At 42.9% G+C, this 21,677-nt stretch overlaps 1 protein-coding gene across 1 annotated transcript in view; it reads right to left on the bottom strand.

The window, feature by feature from the left end:
• Positions 1–21,677, bottom strand: part of LOC147733109 (uromodulin-like) — a 92,564-nt gene that overhangs the window by 40,915 nt on the left and 29,972 nt on the right. The window contains exons 2-4 of the mRNA XM_086955810.1: positions 21,114–21,131; positions 16,978–17,139; positions 2,977–3,072 (exon numbers count right to left, since the gene is read on the bottom strand). Coding sequence (XP_086811936.1) covers positions 2,977–3,072; positions 16,978–17,139; positions 21,114–21,131 — 276 coding nt within the window. The remainder of the gene's footprint in view (positions 1–2,976; positions 3,073–16,977; positions 17,140–21,113; positions 21,132–21,677) is intronic.

Below are 21,677 nucleotides of genomic sequence, written 5' to 3'. Positions count from 1 at the left end.
CCTGGGCACGCAAGGGCCCGAGGTGGGCGAGGGAGGGAGAGATACGGAAACAGCGCTCAGGCGGGCCAAAAACCACACAATATCCGTGCAAACAACAACGATCCTGCGGTTCACGCCCACTATCGCCGTAACCCAGTCATCAGTCGGGAGGCAACAAACCCACAGCTTTGGCTCCTTGGATCACGGCCACTCTCTCCACAGGGTGCAAAGATCATGTGATAAAGGACGTCACGTCCGACATCCGTGCGTCATCATGCGTATAGTTACAGCAGGAGTCCCTACCCTAATATAAACAGAATACAGCATTGCAGCGAGAAATTCAGTTTGAATCCGGAGTTGTTTTCGTTAAAGCAGATCACCAAGAAAGGAGTTTTGCCTAGGACATGCGTGAACTTTTCTTTGATTCGTAAATACAAAAGGAGCTTGTTTAATAAAGTTAACCATTCAACGAGAGGAGCGCTCCACATGACCACGTACCTCCGAGGCGAGGCAAAAATGCATCGGAGAAACGCAGCCTCATTTTGGGATTCGGGGGCGTGTTTTTCTTTCTCTCCTCTTCCCATTGGCTGGAAGGTAAAATTCCAGCCCATGGGAAGAGGAGAGAAAGAAAAGAGAAAGAAAGTAAAAAACACACCCCTGAATCCCAAAAAGACGGAGCTTGAACGGAGTGACGCCCCTCTCCTCCAATGGCTGGCCTCCGTTTAGGAAGCCAGCCAATGGAGAAGAGGGGCAGGTTCAAGCTCCCACAGTGTCAACAAAAGATCTCTCCGTGCGAGACTGCACAAGCGCAGCCTACGCAGGTCTTGACCTAAAAAACGTCTGGGAAATGATTAATTGCGGAAAAACAGTATTTATCTCTTTGTAATCTGCCTGTCTGCTGGCATGGCTCTCTAATGTGGCGTACAAGTTATTCCATTTTAGTTTATGATCTGTGTTCCAAAGCAGCGTATGTGATTCATGAATAGACAATGACACTCCTATGAACAAAGGTAACCACCCTGCACATGCTAAGAAATTCCACAGTGCACACCACAGGTCACTTTGACGTCCTAGCACAGACAAATGGACGCAAAGAAGATGTCGACGCTACGGAACACTTTACTACTTTTATGTGGGAAGCTCGTTATTTAAGAATTCACATCCATCTGTTGTAAAGTCCATTGGATGTATGCAGCGTTGAGAAGCATCTTTAATATTTGGGGCGTCAGCAAGAGCAAACAGTATCGGTCAATAAGTGCGAGGGGAAGCTTCTAGAAACACCCAAACGCACAGCATGCTTTACTGTGGAGGAAGGTGTCCAAATGATAAGAAATAGAGGCAAAAAAAAAATACAACAATTTTGAAGCTCTAGGGGGCATCAGCGGCTGGCCCCAATAAGGTAAATATCACCCCTTGATTGGTTCATCCCTCTGCTAGAACAGTGGTGGTCTTAATGGTTTTAAAAGTTGTGCTGGTGGAGCAATACTTTCCAGATAAACATTGTTTGAGCTCTTCAATGAGTGAGCCTCAACTAGCCCACCCTGTCAGCAGTGTTTGCTCCTGTAAACAGTGCCAGGGCACTAAAACACTGTTTGCCCTCTTTCTCTTCTAACGAATGACGGAGCATATTATCAAGGACCGGTGTTAAAACTATCGCCGTTTTATTGGCAGGAAACTGCCGATAAAACGGCGATAATGGGCTTGATAATACGCCCTTGTTAATTCAGTTGGAAGCCCATGTTAACATCAGAACATGGGCTTCTATGGAAATTAACAAGGGCGTATTATCAAGCCCATTATCGCCGTTTTATCTGCAGTTTCCTGCCGATAAAACGGCGATAATTTTAACACCGGTCCTTGATAATATGCCTAACGTTATGTAGGGTTTTACGAACGTGGGACATCGACTCAAACATTGCAGATTTTCTGCCTGCTTTATTTGGAGAGCATAGCGCCTCATACACTCTAAATTGGGGTGGGGGGACATCTGCTGCTTTTTGGCATGAGTCCTGATACCCAAGAACTGCCCACCAGACCCTTGGTCTTAGGAAGCCTCAGAAAGCACTCCCCCCTTGAGTAACTGAAGGTTCCATCATATCTGGTGCAAAGCCACGCAAAACCCAGCAAAGCCTTGTCACACAGCTGGCAGCTTCATTGGAACTGATGTCGAGCGGTGCGAAGCTCCAAAAAGCCTCACTGCCCCGCTAAGAGCTACATCGGACCCAACACCGAGCAATATGAGGCCTCACAAAGCACCACTGTACAAATTTAGCACACATCACTTAAGGTGCAACTCCTAGCAGACAAACCTGGGGGCATTTTATCACGAACGTCGATAACCTTATCGCTGCTTTAGCAGCAGGAAACTGCTGCTAAAGCGGTGATAATTGGCTTGATAATATGCCCTTGTGAATTCCCACAGAAGCCCAGGTTCACACCAGAACCTGGGCTTCTATGGGAATTCACAAAGGCATAGTATCAAGCCCCTTATCGCCGCTTTAGCGGCAGTTTCCTGCCGCTAAAGCGGCGGTAAGGTTATCGCCGTTCTTGATAATATGGCCCTTGGTCCCATGACCGGCTTGCGCTCCATGGCAGTGGTCCTGAACTTGTGACTTTGTCCCAGTCCATTGTGACCACATACCCAGAGTTAGCACTTCCTGCTTTTGCAGCTATTTTTATCTAAAACATTGGAATTAAATATATTTAGTTCAGCTTATTGGATTTTTGTCGTCTGGTATTTGTTCAAATATACAGTACTTTTCTGAATCAGTTTGGGGTTGTTCTTATGTTGTGTTTTCACTGTATTACTGTTTCTGCACTGCACACATACTTTGCACATTGCCTCTAACGTAAGCCTGGCTGCTTTAGGGACTTCAGTGGTTCATCCTGACAGGGAGTGGGACTGTGGTTGTTGCCACACCCCTCAAATAATAACCTAATTTCTTACACCCTTTATTTACTTTTTATTGAACATGAAGTGGAAGAGTCCATACTTACGTGCTCCTTGGTGCGTGGTTGAATTGCACATGCAAACGCCCTCTGGCAGCAAACAGTATTCATCAGCCAAACAGGCAGGGTAACAGGTAGGCTCAACTGGTGAGAGAGAATACATGTGCATTAAGGAAGTGTGAAACACACATACTCACGCACAAACACAAACCTGTGTGTGCCCTAGGACCCACAAACCTACATACACACACACCCATATACACCCATTACCCACATAGGCAAGTACCTTATAGCCCACTCATTGTTCTGTGGGACTCCATGCGCCCTATACCCCTTTATTTAGCGATGCTAACCCACTGCTCACCTCTCTCCCAGGGGAACATTACACCCCTGGATAATTTACTCTGAGCACTTCCACCTCACCAATGCAGCCCTTACCTTCGACTATTTCATTCCAATGCCCCACAAATCACCACCCAGTGGCCTTGTCAAGATTGTAGTTAACACTCAAAAAGGAAAATCATGCACTCATTGGTACAATGCTACATCAAACCAAAGAAACACCCCGGTAGTACAGGCTCTGAAAGAGGAGGGGGAAATGGGATAGTGGACTGAAGGCTTTTCCTTATGTCAGGACTGGGATTCAAGGAATGCTGATAGTTCCCTTACAAAGGACCAGATGATGTGGGCAGTAATCATGACATCAGAAAAGGATAATAAATAAATTAAGGGAAGATAGCAAATCAGCTCGGCTTTCTCACTGCTGAGCATTGTCTCAAAAATACTGAGGACGATTTGCCATGCATGCATGATTGGTTCTTGCCTGGTGGTGACTCTGTGGTCAACTTTATAGATCAGATGGATAGTTTATGACGTACTGAAACTTAACCAAACAGTGGATCTCATTAGAGGTGTCAGAGGTTTAAAGATGGCAAGATGTAACATTAGGTAGGTTTCTCACCTCCCATAAGTACAACAAGATCTTTTTGACCTGATAGGTATACAGTTTAGGAAATATTTTTTGTCAATAAAGCAATGTTAATGGGTTGTTCTGTGTCACATTTAGAGACTGACACTGTTAGGGCTCTTCAACTTAATGATTACCGAGAGGGATAGATATAAACTGGTAAAGAGACTATAGTTTCAAGGTATTTAATTCATATGTGTATTGGATCTACTCCCATGGGCAATATTAGATTTTATCGATAAGTCTGGAAGAAGTTTAGGGAAGCATGGCATGTCAGCAAGGAGTGAGTGAAGAAAGACAGGATCAGAGAATGGTATTCTTATTTTCAACCATAATGGAGATCAGTGATAAAGGTCTACCCATTTCTCCAGTATCCGGTAATCTTGATGGTTTGGCATTTTATGAAAAATATTTCTGGGACTATAAGCATTCAGGTGAATGTTGGAAAGCAACGTACCGGATCTGCTGGCCAGATCAAGGGGGTCACATCATAATATAGCAAGTCAAAGTGAAAAAGAGAGGATGCAACAATGCCATTATGCTCATTTCATAAGAAGGTGCACCTGTCTGTTCAAAACAATGTTTGACTCCAATTGAGCATCAGAAATGGCAGGGAAAAACTGAATTTATCTGTTAAAGTTGTGTCCATGTGGAGAACCGATTCCATGATGAAGTTCAACAACTTCAGGGTGAGTTTGAAATGCCTAGGCATGAGTTTTTACATTACTTACAGATTCAACATGATGTGTTAGGACACACGTAGGTTTAAAAGTAGTGCTCTCAGAATTCACATCACTGAAGAGTAAATTGCACTCAAGGTTTATTGCTTAGCCCCACCCTCTGCAATGCATAGATTACCCCTCTGGCCAATGTTGTATATGCACACATCAACATCCTTTCCTAGGCAGACAACAAACAACTCATACTGTCCCTCTCGGACAAGACCCCCCAACACTAGAAACATGTTTTCCTCCAACATGAGCGAAGCTTCTAACTGAAGGAAAGTCAACTGTCTCAGGCTCAACACTGACAAGAAAAAGTAGTGATATTCAGCAATAACACCTAACCATTGGACTCCAACTGGTGTCTGGTGCTCAGACTAATCAGTGATAGCAGAATGTATATGACTGCACAAGTTGATGCTGTCACTGCATCCTGCTTTCACAACTGGTGATGCTGAGGAAAACCTTCGAGTGGCATTCACGCCCTAGTCACCAGCAAGTTGGACTATGGTAACACCCACTATACCAGGATCACCAATTAACTCACTAAAAGACTGCAAACCATCCAGATCTCTGTGGCAAAACTCACCCTAATCCTCCTGCACAGAATTCACATCACTCTACATCTAAGGGAACTACACTGGCTCTCGATAAACAATTCAAGGCACTACTCAACTCAAGCACAGTTGGATTTCCTTCCACCAATCACCTAGATATCTCCACTCCACTGGACTCCGACTGGCGCATATCTCAAATGTACAAAGAACCAGATCTGGAGCATTTTCGTACATCCCCCTAATGGATGGTACAACGTCGCAAAGAGCTTCCTCCTCTCTTCTTTAATTCCAGAAGAAGCTGAATACACACACCTAGTCAGCTCCAGGGTATTCCAACAAGTGGTGGTGCACTTTACAAATACATGTAACATAACATAACAAACTGAAGAATTGTCTCAAAAGGCCAGATGAAGGACATACAAGGCATTGGCCATTTTTCGATTGTATCACTTGATAAACCAAAAAGAAAACAAGATATTAGGGATGCTGGAGGATGACGAGATGGTGAAGGGCCTGGTTTTCCCAATACAAGTGGCTAACAGAACAGATGTTAGACATCAGGGACATCAAAGATCTCCCGTGAGGGTCTTACACTGTCTACTTGTTTCACCTGAAGAGCAGTACCCTCTCAAGCGCCTACTCTGTTTGCTGGATCCTGACTGCAGTGCGGTGTGAGTGTGGAACTAAGTATTATGCCTAGAGACCGATTTGCCTTGTGCAGAGCACCCAAACGGTGTCCACATCTAAGGAGTGTGGCTCCTGCATCATGGGGCTTCAGAACACACAAGCATCTCATTGGTGATGAGTGGATTCACCAGTTACAGTACTCATTGTGGCCCGTTTCGTCGTCGGTACTGCATCACCCTTGTGCGACACGCCAACTGCATGCTAAATTGAGTGCGGTATCCGATTCACAGGTTGCGACCCTTGGGGAGAAAGAACATCTGTAGTCGTGCCTCATTCTACTTCCTGCTCTACTACTCAACTTGTGACTGTGTGTGTGTGACCGGATTGTCTGGTGCAGTGCATCATGGGACACCAGACGTTGTACTGTATTCCAGGGAGGTACGACAAACCTAACTTTTGGTTCATTGTGATCAGATTGACTGATGTGACTCATATCATCACGCACCAGACATTTTGCTTCATTTTCAGAGAGGTACAGAAAACCCGACTCGTGGTTCACTATGATAGTATTGTCTGGTGTGACTGGGATCAACATGCACCAGACATTGTATATTACTTCTAATGGGATGCGGGGACAGCTGCAACCCCTCCCCCATACACTGATGGTTCCAGCTTGCCCTCAATGTAGCAAATTAACTGCCCTCTCCTCACCCGGCTGGAAGACTTCATGTTGCCAGGTAGTATAGCTCGGATTGGACCTGGGTGGTGGGAGAAAGTGAATGGGCTGAGGAACACTTCTGAGAGCATATGGAAATGGGTTGACAGACTGAGTGACTCCCCAGTGCTTCTCAGAAGTGGGCTGGTGCTGGAAGGTGAATTGAGGAACTTCTGGATTGAACTAGGACAACCTCCATCCATTTCTGCTCCACATACAGTGGGTGAACCTCCGGAGTGGCGGCCAAGCCCCCATTTATCGACTTTTGCCTTTTTACCCTGATAGTTACTCTAGGATTTATCCCTGGGGCCCCTGACCAAGTGTAGCTCTGGCTCTAACCTTTTATAGGAAGGGGTGCAAGTTTTTGACTGTAACCCCCATCAGTGATGTAATCGGTGATATCACTGACCATGTCATGAGTGATGTAATATGTGGGGTCATAAGCAGTGCGCTGCGGGGGTGCAAGTTATAGCTAGTTCAGTTAACTATAGCTGCTGAATTTCACTGGTTTTGTATGAGTGAAACTTGAGCCTAACTATAATGTCCCTGTAACCTTTAGTTTTTCAGTGAATTTCTAAGTTTTTTAAAATTCCATTTCCAAACTATAATGCCTATGTAACCTTTTGGTTTTTCAGTAAATTTCTGAAGTTTTTTAAATGCTAATTTCTAACTACAACGTCCTTGTAACCTTTGTTTTTTTAATTGAATTCTATGTTTTTTTAAGTGATAATCTCCTTTGCAGAGTGGTGTAGAAAAGAGGTGGGGTCTCTGACCAGCTCTCAGGAATCTCGCTGTGTAGGACTTACAGGATGTACCTGGAGGACTTTATTGCCCGCAAGATCCTTCAGCATCCAAGAAGACTTCATTCTCTAACCAGTATGGCACTAGTTGGTGAGTTTGCAGAGAGGTGGAGAAAGGGTGCATGGCCTCCGAAGATCTCCTAGCAATCCCGCTGTGTGGGACTTACTGGAGGTAGCAGGAAGAGTTGCTTGCCTCCAAATACCCTCAGTAGCCAAGGGGACTTCATCCCGCAACAAGTAGATGTCCTTGGTGTCAAGAAACAGCTCCCGTTACATCCAGTAAGCCCCACATGGAATAACTTGCTGAGAGATCTTCGGAGGACACGCCTCCTTTCTCCACCACTGTGCAAATGTGCGTTCAGGCGCACTACCGCTTGGGGAATTAAGTCCCCTTGGCTGCTGAGGATCCTTGGGGGCCAACAAGCCCTCCTGTTAGCTCCAGTAAGCCCCACACAGGGAGATTGCCGAGAGGTCTTCGGAGGCCATACCCCCTTTTCTCATCACTCTCCAAACTTTCCACCTGGAAGGCTACTGGTTGGGGGATGAAGCCTGCTTTACTCCTTAGGGTCCTCGGGGGCCAACTACCCCTCCTGTTACTTCCAGTAAGTCCTACACAGCTGGACTGCTAAGGGGTTGTCAGAGGCCAGGCCCTCTTTCTCCACCACTCTGAAAACGCAGCTCCTGGCACACTACTGGTTGAGGGAAGAAGTCCACTTTAGTCCTTTGGCCCTCAGGAGTAAAGTGAAATTCATCCCTCAACCAGCAGTGTCTCAGGAGGCACTATTGCAGAGTGGTGCAGAAAGGGGGCCTCTGGCATTGTGCCTGAATCTTTTTCTTTCTTTTTTTTTAATTATAAGGGAGGGGAGCCGTGTGGTCCCCCTTCCCGAGGCCGATTTTGGCAATAGGGGTCCCATATCCTGGGGCCAAGTATTTTAAGAATAGGGAGGAAATTGCATGGTCCCCTGAACACCATCCCTTGGGGCCCAGATGTTTCTTCTTTTTTTAAATGTATACAGTTTTAAAAATAAAAATAAAGGAAGTGGGATGTGCTGCCCCCTTCCAGGGGCCTATTATGGCCCTGGGGACCCCATGCTCTGGGGGCCTGCCCTTCATTAAAAAATTATATATATATTTATTAAAAAAAATTAGAATGGGGAGGATGGCCGTACGCCCCTCCACCCGGGCCAATTGTGGACACTGGACCCCATACCCTGGGGCTTGGCCATAATACTAAGTGCTCGGGTCCCATCCAGGGCACCCAGATTCTCATGTTGGAGACCATGGGGGGAGTTCGAAGACCCACGCTGTCCATGCTGTCTCTGTGCATCCTGCAGGAGCCAGCGTTGCTTTTGGACAGAGGGAGCAACTGAACATGCAGCTCCCTCTGTCTAAAAGCAGTTCTGCTCTGCTTCATGCAAGCGAGAGCATTTTACATGCTCTCACTTGTGCAAAGCCGAGCAGAGTTTGCTATGGCTTGGCGGAAGCAGTGCCAAGCCATAGCAAACTGCAATCTCCCATGGGTGGGCACCTTAGGACATTGAAGGCTGGGGGGGGTTGCAGTCCCCAAGGCTATTATTAGCTCCATGAGGAGCGCTGCATGGCCCCATCCTTTGAATTATATTGACCCAGGGAAGTAGTGGAACCTTTGACTGTAAGGAACTGTGTGGGCCCCTTGCATTCAAATTTATAAAAGCACAGCAGAGGTAGTGGGCCCCAGGGCTGGGTAGTGGTCTGCATGGCCCCATGTTTATTAAAGTTAAAGCCCCAGAGAGAGGGCACCATGGGGCTGCGAGTCGGTCTACGGACCCCCACAATATTTTCAGATAAAGCCCCAGGTTGGTGGCGGTCCCCGGAGCTGTGGGGTCCATGTAAAAAAGTAGAAGAAGAAGCTCCAGGGACATGGTGGACCCGGGGGCAAAATTCAGCCCCAGGAGGGGGACCCATTGGCCCCCTCCAGTATTATAAAAGTCCCCCAGGACTTGGCCCACCCGGGGGCCAATATGATACCAAGTTTAGGAGCCAGCACTTCATTTTTAAGAAAAGAATTGTGCAATTTCATAACTTCATCACAACCTCGCAGTAAAAATACAAATACTATTTTTGTGTGGTGTGGTCCCAGAGGGCCCCAAAGACCATGGCTTGGGGTCATGGCTATCATACCCTGCCCCCTTTTCTATATTTTCACTTTTTGGAGAGGGATTTGGTGAAACTGAGTCCCCGAATGGCTGCCAGCACTTCCTGGCTGAAGTGTTGGCAGCCAATTAGAGCTTTGCATTTCCCTGCATGAGCTTGTATTTTTTTAACAAGGCTTTGCGGCCAGAGATATCATTAACTTTATCTTATTAAAGTTCTAAGAATTAAGAATTACTTAACAGATAAACATCAAATAACAAAAAGATCAACCTGCGTAACAACATCTACCTTTTTGCCAAATTTGGTGTAATTCTGTGCAGCGGCTCATGCTGTAGGTTTGACCACATGTCCCAAGGGAATTGAAATAGGAAAACACACTTTTTTTAGCCCCATTTTCTTGGCCTCAGCTTAACAATCACCTCGAAACTTCCCATGCATGAAAAGACTTACTATTATACTTTTTTGGAAAATGTTGTGACGATTTAAGATATAGAATGAATGAATGAATGAAAAATGTTATTGTTTCACTTAATTAAAACAATAACAGTACATTTTGTAAAATCAACTACTGCATTTAAAATTTCCTTATGTATGGATATATTCTCTGTTAATTCATTCTAAAACATTCTGAGTCTAGTGCAAGAATTTGGTATTTAAAAACAATCAATTAATCCATGTAGTTTATAGTTCCAAGAGTTTTGCTATTATACGTTATTAAGTTCAAAAGAGCCCTCTTACAAAACAACCGCAGTTATGTTGTCCTTTTGTGGACAGGGTGTCAAGTTGTGTTTCAGCGCTTGGGCGTGAGCCACGAGGAACTTTAATAATAGGCAGTTCAAACGGGTGTCTGTTGGGTTCAAAGTTGACATAATCGCCGATCTACACGTTCTTATGCCTTGCTCGTTCATAGCCTTTTTTAGGAAGGAAGCTCGTGCTTGGGCTAAATTCGAGCAGATACAAACAAGATGAATAAAGTCCTCCTTGCTGCTCCCACATAGTCTACAGATTTTGGGTCCGTCGTGCACTCAAATTGGTTGGTCCATGGTTGATGGAAAATTTCCCAGACAGAGCCCATTTAACTTTTGTTTTCTATAAGCTGGGAATGTAATTGTTAGATATGGGGCTGCAGTGAGAGTTTTGTAGTTTGATATGACCATCCAAGCGTGTTTTCTTGTGCTGAAGGTGGCTTTGTCAAGTAGAAGAGAATGGAATTTTGTTGACTTGTTTATGGCTTGTTTGAACGCTGGGTAAGGCAGATTGAGTTCCCAAAGATTTCTTGTTCCAATCTCAGTTAGGGCCTTCTCAAGGTACTGGTTGTGTGGGGATTTAACATCAGCTTTTTTTTCTTCCCACAGTGCTTGGTGCAGTTCTGAGGTTGCCATGTTCTTTTTCAAGCTGTACCAGTACTTGATATTTGCGTACTTTCTTCCCACTGTTTCATTTATTATTCCAAATTCTAATCTCATCTGAGCTGGTGAAGCTCCCCGTTGAATTTGGAAGGTGGATTTAAAGATGGCTGTCTGCATTTTGTTGAGCAATTCTGTGTCTTTCCCGTGCAATCCTACGCTGCCGTATGACAGGGTGGAAAGCACTTTTGCTTTTATCATTGCCAATAAAGGTTTATATGATGGCCCGTAAGCTTTTTAGCTAAAGATCTAAAGGCAAATGAAAGTGAGTTTGTTCTCTGGGCAATGTACGTCTTTTGCTGCTGATGGTTATGTCGATTATCAAAGTAGAAGCCCAAGTACTTGTAGTTGGTCACGGCCTCTAGTTTTGTTCCCTCCAGTTAGATGTGTGGGTTGACTGACCGTCGTCTGGTGATGACCATTGTTTTTGTTTTTGTTGTATTTATCTCCAGGTTGTTATTTATTATAAATTCCGCCAGCCCTACTAGTAACCTTTGAAGGCCAATCTTCGTAAGGCTCAACAATACCATGTCATCCGGGTAGGATAAATGAGTTAGAGATAAGGAGCCTAGTTTGGGTGGATGGGATGAGATCTTATTTAGGGTTGGTGCTAAGTCTGCCATTAAAAGATTAAAAAGATGCGGGGCTAGAACAAAGCCCTGCTTGAGACCTTTGCTAGTATTGACTTGTCTTGAGAGCCGTGTTCCATTCCCCAGTTTTACTTCCATCCAAGTGTTGGAATAAAGGAGTAAGATTCCTCTCAGTGTTTTGTCCGGGATGTTCCAACTGCGCAGTTTCCTCCATAAGATGTTACGATTTACGCTATCGAAGGCCGCCTTTAGGTCAATGAAACATAGGTGGAGGGGCTGTTTTTTTCGTAGGTATTTGTCGGCTAACACTGAGAGAGACAGAATGTTTGTATTCGTCCCAGTCCCTTTCCTGAAGCCTGCTTGGTTGGGTGGTATTCTCTTTGTGGCATCAGACCAGTTTGTTAGATCTTCCAGGATTAGGGATGCAAAGTACTTTGCCTCCACGTCCAGGAGGGCGATCAGTCTGTAATTTGCTGGGGATGTTCTGTCTCCTCCTTTGAAGATGGGTGAGATTATGGAGCCCTGCCAGCTTGATGGTATTTGATTTTCACTTTCTTTCTCATCAAATAGTTTTTTTATTTTTCCGCTCCAAAAGTCTGGATCAGTTTTGAAGGCTATTGGTGGTATCCCGTTCGGCCCTGGAGCTCCACTGCCACGTGTCTTCCTTAGAATTTTTCTTATGTCCTCTTCACAAAACCTTGTGTGTTTGGACTTGTTTGTTATCTCCTTCATCTCCCGTGGCTGAACCACGTCACAGTGAAGCCCTTTTGTATGGAGATCCCCTTCTGGTGATTGATTTGCTCTGCATTCTTCCTTCGGATGTGGTGTTTGCCTGCGAGGGGTTTTGAGTTCACCACTGGAAATGGTGCTCGCTTGTCTTTGTTTGTCCCCTTTGTTGGTATTTTGTTGGTTTGCTTCTGTATTGGGCTGGTCAGGTGTTGCTTGCGAGAACCTCTGTGTTAATAGCGCGGCCCAATCTGCTTCTTGGACATTAGATGTTATTGGGTTTGAAGGATGGTTTAAACTGTTTATGATCCTCCAGAATGCGTTTGAGTTGGTGTTCTTTGCTGTGCAGAGTAGTCTTGCCCTGAAGTCATCCTTCAGAGATCTTTTATGTTCCCACATTTTCTTTTTGTACTCTTTCTTAAGGTTCTGTCTTTGAGCCCAGTCTTTTGGGGACGTAGTTGTTTTTTTTAATGCTCCTTATTTCTATTTTGAGCTTTACCAGGTTCTTTGGCAGTGGAATTTTGTGAGTTGGGGTCCGTGTTTTTTTTGGGATGGACTTGGTTGTTGTTAGCTTTTTCGTGAAGTCCTCCCATTTTTGTATTTGGTTGCCTATAGTTGTCTCACTCTCTGTTTTTAATCTCTGTACATTTGCATGCAGCTCATCGATGTTGGCCGTTGTCCAATTGAGTTGTTTCAGGTTAGTGGAAGAGGAACTATCTCCCACTGACTTGGAGCTACGATGTTTGGTGAGTTTTTGATTAAAATAAGTGTGCTGATATGAATTATCACTTTTTGATGTGTATTCAATTGAAAATTGCTGGGCAAATGGCAACAATGGAAGTGAGACTGCTGTTGAGTCTTGAAGTGGTCAAGGTTCCTAGATGGGTGTACTGCAGTGGATTATCACCTGGAGTTCTTCCGTTGAGGAACCGCAGCCCAAGGAATTCCAAGGTTGTTACAAATTGTTGACCGATTGGATCAAAGCGCTCTGTTTTAAGCTGGCTTTGTGGTTTAACATTCCAGAATTCGTTGGCAGCTGCTAGCATCTCGTCCTCCTCTGGTGTTATGATGACTTCCCAGGTGGGATTGTTATTTCGAATGTCCCTAATTGTTGATACTAGCTGATCCAGCTGGGCTTGTTTCTCTTTCACCTTTGGAGGTGCATAGAAATTAACCAATAGTACCGGAGCTGAGATAGTTTTATTAGTTGCGTGTTTGGCCCTTGCGGTGCTATTTGTTCTGATTTAATATTGATATCCGACGAGATATAAACTGATAGTCCCCCTTTTGGTCGACCATGGTTTCTTGCAGGAATGTTAAAGTGTGTATACACAACAAGAGGTAGCCCCTCGAGTGCCCAAGTTTCTTGAAGGGCGATGATATCGCATGCAGTCCAGTTATGGGGGGGTAAACCATCTTTCAGCCATTTCCTGGACCCGGCTATATTCCAAGACAGTAGATGGAAGATTTCCTGACTATTATCCTTTTCGAGTTTTTTGGATGGTCTGTTAGACCGCGCCAATAATCGGCGTCGTCTTTGGAGTTTATTTGTTTGCCTGTGTTGGACAGTGGATGGATTGCCGGTGGTGGGCTGTTCCCTCTTGCGTTCCGTAGTACTGAAACTGCCTGGGCTTTTTGTTCTAGCAAATGTTCTTTTTTCTTTTTTTCACCAGATGTTCTTCTAGAGGGCCTGGATAGCGTGGTTTTGCCTGCCTGGAGAGCCTTATACCCCATGAGTCGAACCTCTCTCTAAAGGATAGTATTAACTGAGCGATCTCTGCTGTTCACCATGTTGTTAATGTTTGTTCCAATGAGTTATCATCTTGCTTTCGAAATTTGACTGAGAGTAAGTCTGCGTGGGTTAGATGTTGTAGCCCTTCAGTGTTGCCGTAGAGCAGGGGTCTCCAAACCGGTCCTGGAGGGCCGGATCCATGCCAGATTTTTAAAATTACTACATGTATCTCAATGGGGATATCCCAAAAATCTGAAATGGATCCGGCCCTCCAGGACCGGTTTGGAGACCCCTGGTGTAGAGTTTAAATATATTGCCCCTGTTGAGAATGTCATGCATCCGCTGCGTTTCGTATTCTGGGATGAAGAGGAGTTGTTTGAGATGTGAATCGTCTTTGCTACACCAATTACCAGAGCCTTTTTACCCGATTCTGGTCTGCAGTCTGAACTGATTCCGCAATGAGGCCCAGTCCCGACGGATATTTGTGTTCCATGCGTACCGATTGCCTGTGTGCATTGGGATGTCATAATCCTTGTGATCTGATTGCTCTCTTTCGTCAAACCTCCGCTCGTGACTGGGCTGGTCTGGGGGGCTCTGATGTACTCCAACTCTGTCCCCTTCTAAGGTGGCATCCTCCATGCAGTTCAATTTTACACTTCGACCTCCGAAACTTAGTAGAATTTTTATGTCCGCGATAGGGGGTAGGCTTTTTTCGCCCCCAACCTGGAGTTTCCAGTTTGGGGTTCTATAAATGATTTTAGGTGATACCTCTTAGTTGTTGGTTGTATTAGCAGGCTGGTCTTGCTTAAAGGTCCCGCGTAACTTACCTTGAGACCTGCTTTGTCTGGGGTCTAATTCTTCTCTGCCTTGTGGGCAGCATTTAATTCCTTCGGGCTACTTTTCCGGATTCACGTCGGACCTGCACGCCAGCACCAAACTCCAGAAAAATAACAGCCCTGTAGAGTCATATCCTTCACACGGTGTGACGAAACACGTGTCGGCTAGTTGTATTTTCATATGTACTGATCAAGATTGAACTATAAAGTAACGATTTACTCAACGGTGGACCTCAATCATATTTATTTGAACTTTTGCCTAACCTATTTGGTTCTGACTTAAGAACCCAAAACTGGGATACGTGTGCACAGGACTTAAATAAAACGAAAAAATGAAACAATATTTCAGTTAGATTTAAAAAAAAAAAAATTACATTTCAGAAAAATATATAATGTTATTTAATGAATAAAATATTCATAAATAAACAGTTAAAAAACTGTAAAAAATCAGTGCGAAAAATAGGTATAACTACTATTACACTTAAAAAATAGCATTTAAAAAACCTTTGAAATTCACTGAAAAAAACATAGGTTTCAGAGACGTTATAGTTAAAAATCAGCATTTAAAAAACCTTAGAAATTCAAAGAAAAAAAACATAGGTTTCACGGGTGTTATAGTTAGCTGGACATTCCACTCGTACAAAACCATAGAAATTCCTCTGTTATAGTTAGTTCTACTAACTATAACTAGTGCGCCCGCAATTCACTGCTGATGATCTCACATATTACATCATTCATGACATGGTCAGTGACATCACTGAAGACATCACTGATGACATCTCAAATGACATCACAGAATACATCATCCACGTGACAATCTGATACACCTCATCATACACTAGTATAACCTTTCATTACTCACTGTAAAATACAGAGTACCATATTGGAAACCATTGTCACATCAATACCAGTTACTACATACCCACTCACTGATTCCTAAGTCTACACACACAACTACCCATTCAACAACAGAATCCCTTATACATGCAGTCACTTATTAATAGAACACTATCAATTGCACTTATACACATATATAGACATTGACACATCCGCAGTCATCTTAGTCAGTTATGCAGTCATCCTACTCACTCATGAAAACAATTAATCACACTTACATTTTCTCACTTACACAATTATACACACAACACCTCATTTATTCAAACACATAGTAACTCATAGTTAATAAGTTAAAAAATCACCATTACAATTATACACTCATTCATATAGTTACTCTCACAATCACTGACTCTTCCATATACTTATTTATATACATCAACTCTCGCATACAATGCCTTTTATTTTTTTACTTTGTTGAAGAAGTACAACTAAAGCATATACTCGCTCACCAGTACACAAATAAATACATTCAGTCACCCAAACAACTGTTTTCACATGCACACTTAAACCTATGCACCTAGTCAACCAATCATTCACACATCTATGCATAGAGTTACACACACCCCATCCAACCACACACAAAATCAGTGTCCCATACAAATACTCACCCAACTAATCAATAACTAATATACACACTCATGTAGTTAGTGACCAACTTATGCAGCATGTTATACAACAACAGAGACAGTGATGCACACATTCACATCCTTTAGTTACTAATCAATGTATTAAATGAGACATGTTTAATTACTCACTTGACAGTCAGACAGCTACTAAATCCTCCACCCAGACCGTTATATATCCACTCAATCTTCAATACAGATTGGTATATTTATAATACATATTTAAATGTCAAACTAAACAACATTCACTGGATGATGTCATCAGTGATGTCATTTGAGATGTCATCAGTGATGTCACTGACCATGTCATGAATGATGTAATATGTGACATCATCAGCAGTGCATTGCGGACGCACGAGTTTTAGTTAGCAGAACTAACTATAACAGAGGAATTTCCATTGTTTTGTACGAGTGAAATGTCCAGCTAAGTATAACACCCCAGAAACCTATGTTTTATTTTCTGTAAATATATATATATATATATATATATATATATATATATATATATATATATATATATATATTGAGAGAAAGAGAGAGAGAGAGAGAGAGAGAGAGAGAGACAGAGAGAGAGAGAGAGAGAGAGAGAGAGAGAAGGTCATTTTATGAGTTTTGTCTTCCCTCAAATCCTCAAGCAAGACAAACATTCATCAGCTTTCAGAACATCTCTAGGTCTCTTGACATTCCCCGAACACAGCCTACAGCTCCCATGACTCACCTGAGCAGCAGTTCGCCGAAGTGTGCCAGAAGAGTCCATTGGGGCAGCACTTGGTCTCCATATCACATGTCTGGGGAAGGCATGTGCTTCCATCAGTAGTACAGGAGCAGCCAGCATCTTGAATGCAGGTTCCTGCACAGGTGTTACACAAGGGGTATGTCGCTGCAGACAGAAGAGACCAGAGAGTTGAAAGGAAGATCAGTTCAACACAGTCTGGAGTCAATACTTTGCACAAAAAGAACACGTGTCACAAATGCAGGTTGGCAAAACATAGTTATCCTGAAATCATTGCAATACACAAAATGTTACCACTACTACTAACAAGAAGGGCAGATGCTTTCATGTCAGCAAGTTAGTACTGGTCACTTCAGTGGTACAGCGAAGACAATTCAGAACCTTTCAGAACCTCCCTCAGAAAAAATTATCTCTGCCCTGAGCCGAGCGGTTCAAACGAAGTAGCACATTGAACCTTCAACCTCCTACCGGCCTTCTTCCATGCATCAACATCACCATTTATTAATCTATCTCTTGCTCAAAGCCCGAGTATTTTACTGCATGGGCAAAGTGGACTCTGGCCCAAGGCCCCAGTCTTTCAGGGTCATCTCTGTTCTGCTAGAGTCGTGCCCTGATGACATTGAATAATTCTTAAATATATGGCTTTAAATCCCGTTTTCCTTTAATTTATTTTTGTATGTGGGTGATGTGTGACAGTCTATTACAAACATTTTACAGAGAAATATTGTGTTTCTGACAGATAAAAACATCTATAAAAAAAGATCTTTCAGATCAAACCAGGACCTCATGTATGAAAAATGATGGGAGGGTGTCAAAGAAATTATTTGAAGCAATATTAGGGAGCGGCTGCTGTGGTACAATATTGAAAAAACGCATCTCTATCCCTGAATAAAATATGTAAACACATGTAGAAGTTGGACGTGTTTGCATGTGCACTGTCAGTGTTCTGGCCAAAGCGCGCATAAAAACAGCTGAAATTGGATCAAAAATTCAAAGCTATTCAGAACAGGTGTCCTCAAAATTCGTTTGGGCATGGCTCCCCAAAATACTTAAGATGTCCCACTTCAAAGCGTGCACCTGGTGTGTTGTTGTCCCTTAAACAAAGCTGATAGATGGATGGCATGGACAACAAGGTGCAAAGAGGACGCCTTCCTTCTAATGCCTTGGATTTCTGGGTCATGGTGTCCATGCGCATCTCAAAGACAAGAAGCAGAGTTCAGGCCTAGAGATAAGCAGAACCGGTGGTGTCACCAAGGGTGAGATCGCACTCCTATACTGACCCCATCACCAGTGAGCACTGAGCATTGGTAATAGGCAGCGTGTGCCTGTGAGAGTGGGCCACTATATCTCACACACCAAGTCCTCTCAATGGGAGGCGGCATATGTGACTGGGTTTCCACCCCTTCCCCCAGTAAGACAATGTAATGGGAGAACCTTCAAACGAAAGGGTGATTTTGAGGTGACAGAAGGCCAAAAATTGAAAGAACAATTGTGTCTGTGTAGGACGAAGAGAGGGGGTGAAGATGAAAGACAGCAGTCGCAATTGTCCTAACTATGAATGGCTGGAGTTGTACAGCTAAGAAAAAGTCATTTTACCCATTAAATTAAAAGGATAAACATAAAATAGAAGGCAACATATACATATTTGGGGAAACTTTAAAAAAGCTATTTGCCTCCACCTGTGCTCAGTAATTCTTCCACCCCTCTAGTTGCAATTTGAGCAGCATCTAAGAGATGGACAACACAAATTCAGGAAACATGCCAGGCCTTCCAAAAGGAAGCGAACCTTCGTGATCTTATTAGAACCTCTGTCCAATAAGGTGGTCAATATGGGGAGCAAAATGACGAGTCATTAAATCAAAGGATGTTTGTTAACACACTAGTGTGTAAGACGAAGAAAATTGCAAGATGAAAAATTGATAACAAAATTGGAAGTGTCATTGACCTCAGGGTTTGGCTATATCTATGAACCGGTTTGTAAGACAAATCGAGTAGTATTCAAGCAGAGGAACAAAGTGAAGGTAATCAGATGCCTCATAATTCCAGATAGAAAAGATCAGAAAACATGGCAGTGGAATTACTTTCTGACAATGTTCATTCTAGCAAGGGAGAGTAACCTGTGGAACTAACCAAGGCTATTAGACTACTGCAGACACAGGCTCAAACCAGCAAAGAGATATAAGGCACTCTTCAGAACCCCCAGATTGCCAAAAATTGATAAACTTTATGTGTCGGGCAGCAGGCTTTAAAAACAGCTAGTTCTATGACGCATAACTATTGATCTACTCATACTAACTGTGAAACCATGTCTAGGAGGAATAAAAGGGTAGATCTCAGAGGGGGAAGTGTATCATATTAATGGGGACCAAATATTAGAGTTACACACAACTGGGTTATAGCTGGTTTGTGAACGTAAACCTTTTATGTTCACACCAGTGTAGTCTTTATGGGCAAAATTAACAACAAGAAGATTTCTAAGGTCTGTAGGAAGGGGTACTGTGTAGCTATCTTAGTTTTAGATTTTTTTCCTAAGCTATGCTATGCTATCAGAAGAGGTTAGAAGTTCCTTTCAACCCTTGCTTCTGGATCGAAGTAATTCCCTGTTTGTGGCATAACAGAGGATTTGTCACAATATCTGTTTATCTCAAAGAAGAGTACAACAGAAGTGTAGTTTTCTACACTTTAGATAGAATATTGATAATTCTGCCAATTTGCTAGCTTTTTTCGCATTACCTGTTCCTTTAACCTGTTGTAACTGCTCGGTTATCCCTGACTTGCCTCACCCGTTCATCCCAGAGCTCAGGTTCCTGTATGGAACCCTGCTTTACATGTTTGATCAACAGTTAGGGAGAATTTGGGCTCGCTCATTGACAGGGCTGATCCACCAATCAACGGGAATTGATGTTATCTTTGACACCTATCAGTCATGGATTGCATCTTGTATGCCAAAGAAGTCTGTGAGCCCATCTGATGCCACCATTGAGTGTCATCAGCTCCTAAGCAAGATTTGAGAGAGTGATGACAATCCAGACCCAAAGCTTGTCAGACAAACCCACTTTCTTGGATTTCTGAGCAAGAATTTAGACTTTGAGTACTACAGAGGTGAGAGATCCGTTGTCCATGTCTAATGACAAGTGTATGCTGTACAGATCCGAAGCACGTCTTTAAGGTTTCATTGGCTGCACTGTGTATCCTTCGCAACTTCAGTCCACTGCATTAATTATCCAAAGTGTTCAAGCTATCATGGAAATATATATTTGCCCAACGTTTTCCCTACTTGTAGTGACCACTGAGTGACAGCTTCACCTTGACAGTGGTAGTTCTTCTCTGCACCATACTACAGGAATCCATATCAGTTTTACTGATAAGCTCCTCTGTTGGTTTGGGCCTGTTTTGGGGTTCATTTTCATACCTGTATAGATAAGGCATAGCTTTATAGCAAATTGACTGGTAATCAAAAAGCAGCTATGTTCCTTTTATGATTTTATAATCATATTTAAGAAATTATATCTCAAAATTTGGACTTCATTAGCCACTATGAGATCAGCAACTCAATGGGTTATTTTGAAAAATTTAAGGTAACCCACTCTAGTGTTCCATGCTTAAGAAACAAACACAACAAACTTGAGGCTATCCTAAAATAATTCTTTCTGGATTAGAGCTTAGATTCTTAACATCCACTTTAACCCATATATATCATCTGGTCAGAACATGGTTAATTTGCATTCCCATAATTTGATACTGCAAAATTGTCATTATTTAATAAAAGATCGAACTTTATACTGCAGTGATCACCTTCCAGTGGCCCACAACTTTCAGAACCATATTGCAGTTTCTTCTTTGTGTCTCCATGGCTTTACTCCATCTAATGTAAATAACCAACTTGTGCACCTCGATCAAAAATAGTCACTTATCCTACTTACTGTGTGAGATGGCTTTGAGTTTAAGATATTGAACCTTTGGTGCGGATATCCACTAAATGCAGGAGGGGCTATGCTGGAATGTGCTGTGCTGTAAGATTCAATTCACACAAGAACCCTAAAAAAGTTAAGCTCACCTTTTCACAAAGACACTTCTAGAACTAAGCTACTTTCCGTACAAGAAAGTAAACAGAGACTTACCACTGCAAATCACGGCTCCTGTAAAAAAGAGACAACAAGAGGAAAATTATTCAGCCACTGCATACTTCTCAAAAGAAATAGAATGTCACAATATAAATCTAAAAATCATTATTAGTCACAAATATTTGCTCCTGTGCATCTTTGAAACACTTTGTGCGCCTATTGACTGAAGCAAGTCTTTTTGAATTCCATATTCACATGAACTTGTTTTATGCACTCAGGCTTTCTTCAGAGAAAATCGCATGAGAGTTAATGCCTGTTTTATTAGCCTATAATTCAAAATAGTACATGACAGCCTAAATTGCCTAAAGAAAAGACTGTCTCTAATGTCCTTATTACAGTCAACCTGTGATTTCCCGAGTCGCCTGTAATAATGAAATGATGTAACTTCTTTACTGTAATAACCTATTACAGTTGAGTTCTGACATCACAATACCTGCTGCCAGAGCAGCAGCCCAGGAGAAAGGTAGGCCACAGAGTATAATAAAAGCTGCACTTTAAAAAAAAATGTCTTTTCTCTTTCTGCTCTATTTTTCTAGAAGTACAGTGATAAGTCAAAAGGAG

This window comes from Lissotriton vulgaris, chromosome 2_1 (genome assembly GCF_964263255.1).
Source record: "Lissotriton vulgaris chromosome 2_1, aLisVul1.2, whole genome shotgun sequence".
NCBI lineage: Eukaryota > Metazoa > Chordata > Amphibia > Caudata > Salamandridae > Lissotriton > Lissotriton vulgaris.
The sequence above is the reverse complement of the archived record's forward strand: the minus strand, read 5'-3'. Positions and strand labels throughout refer to the sequence as shown.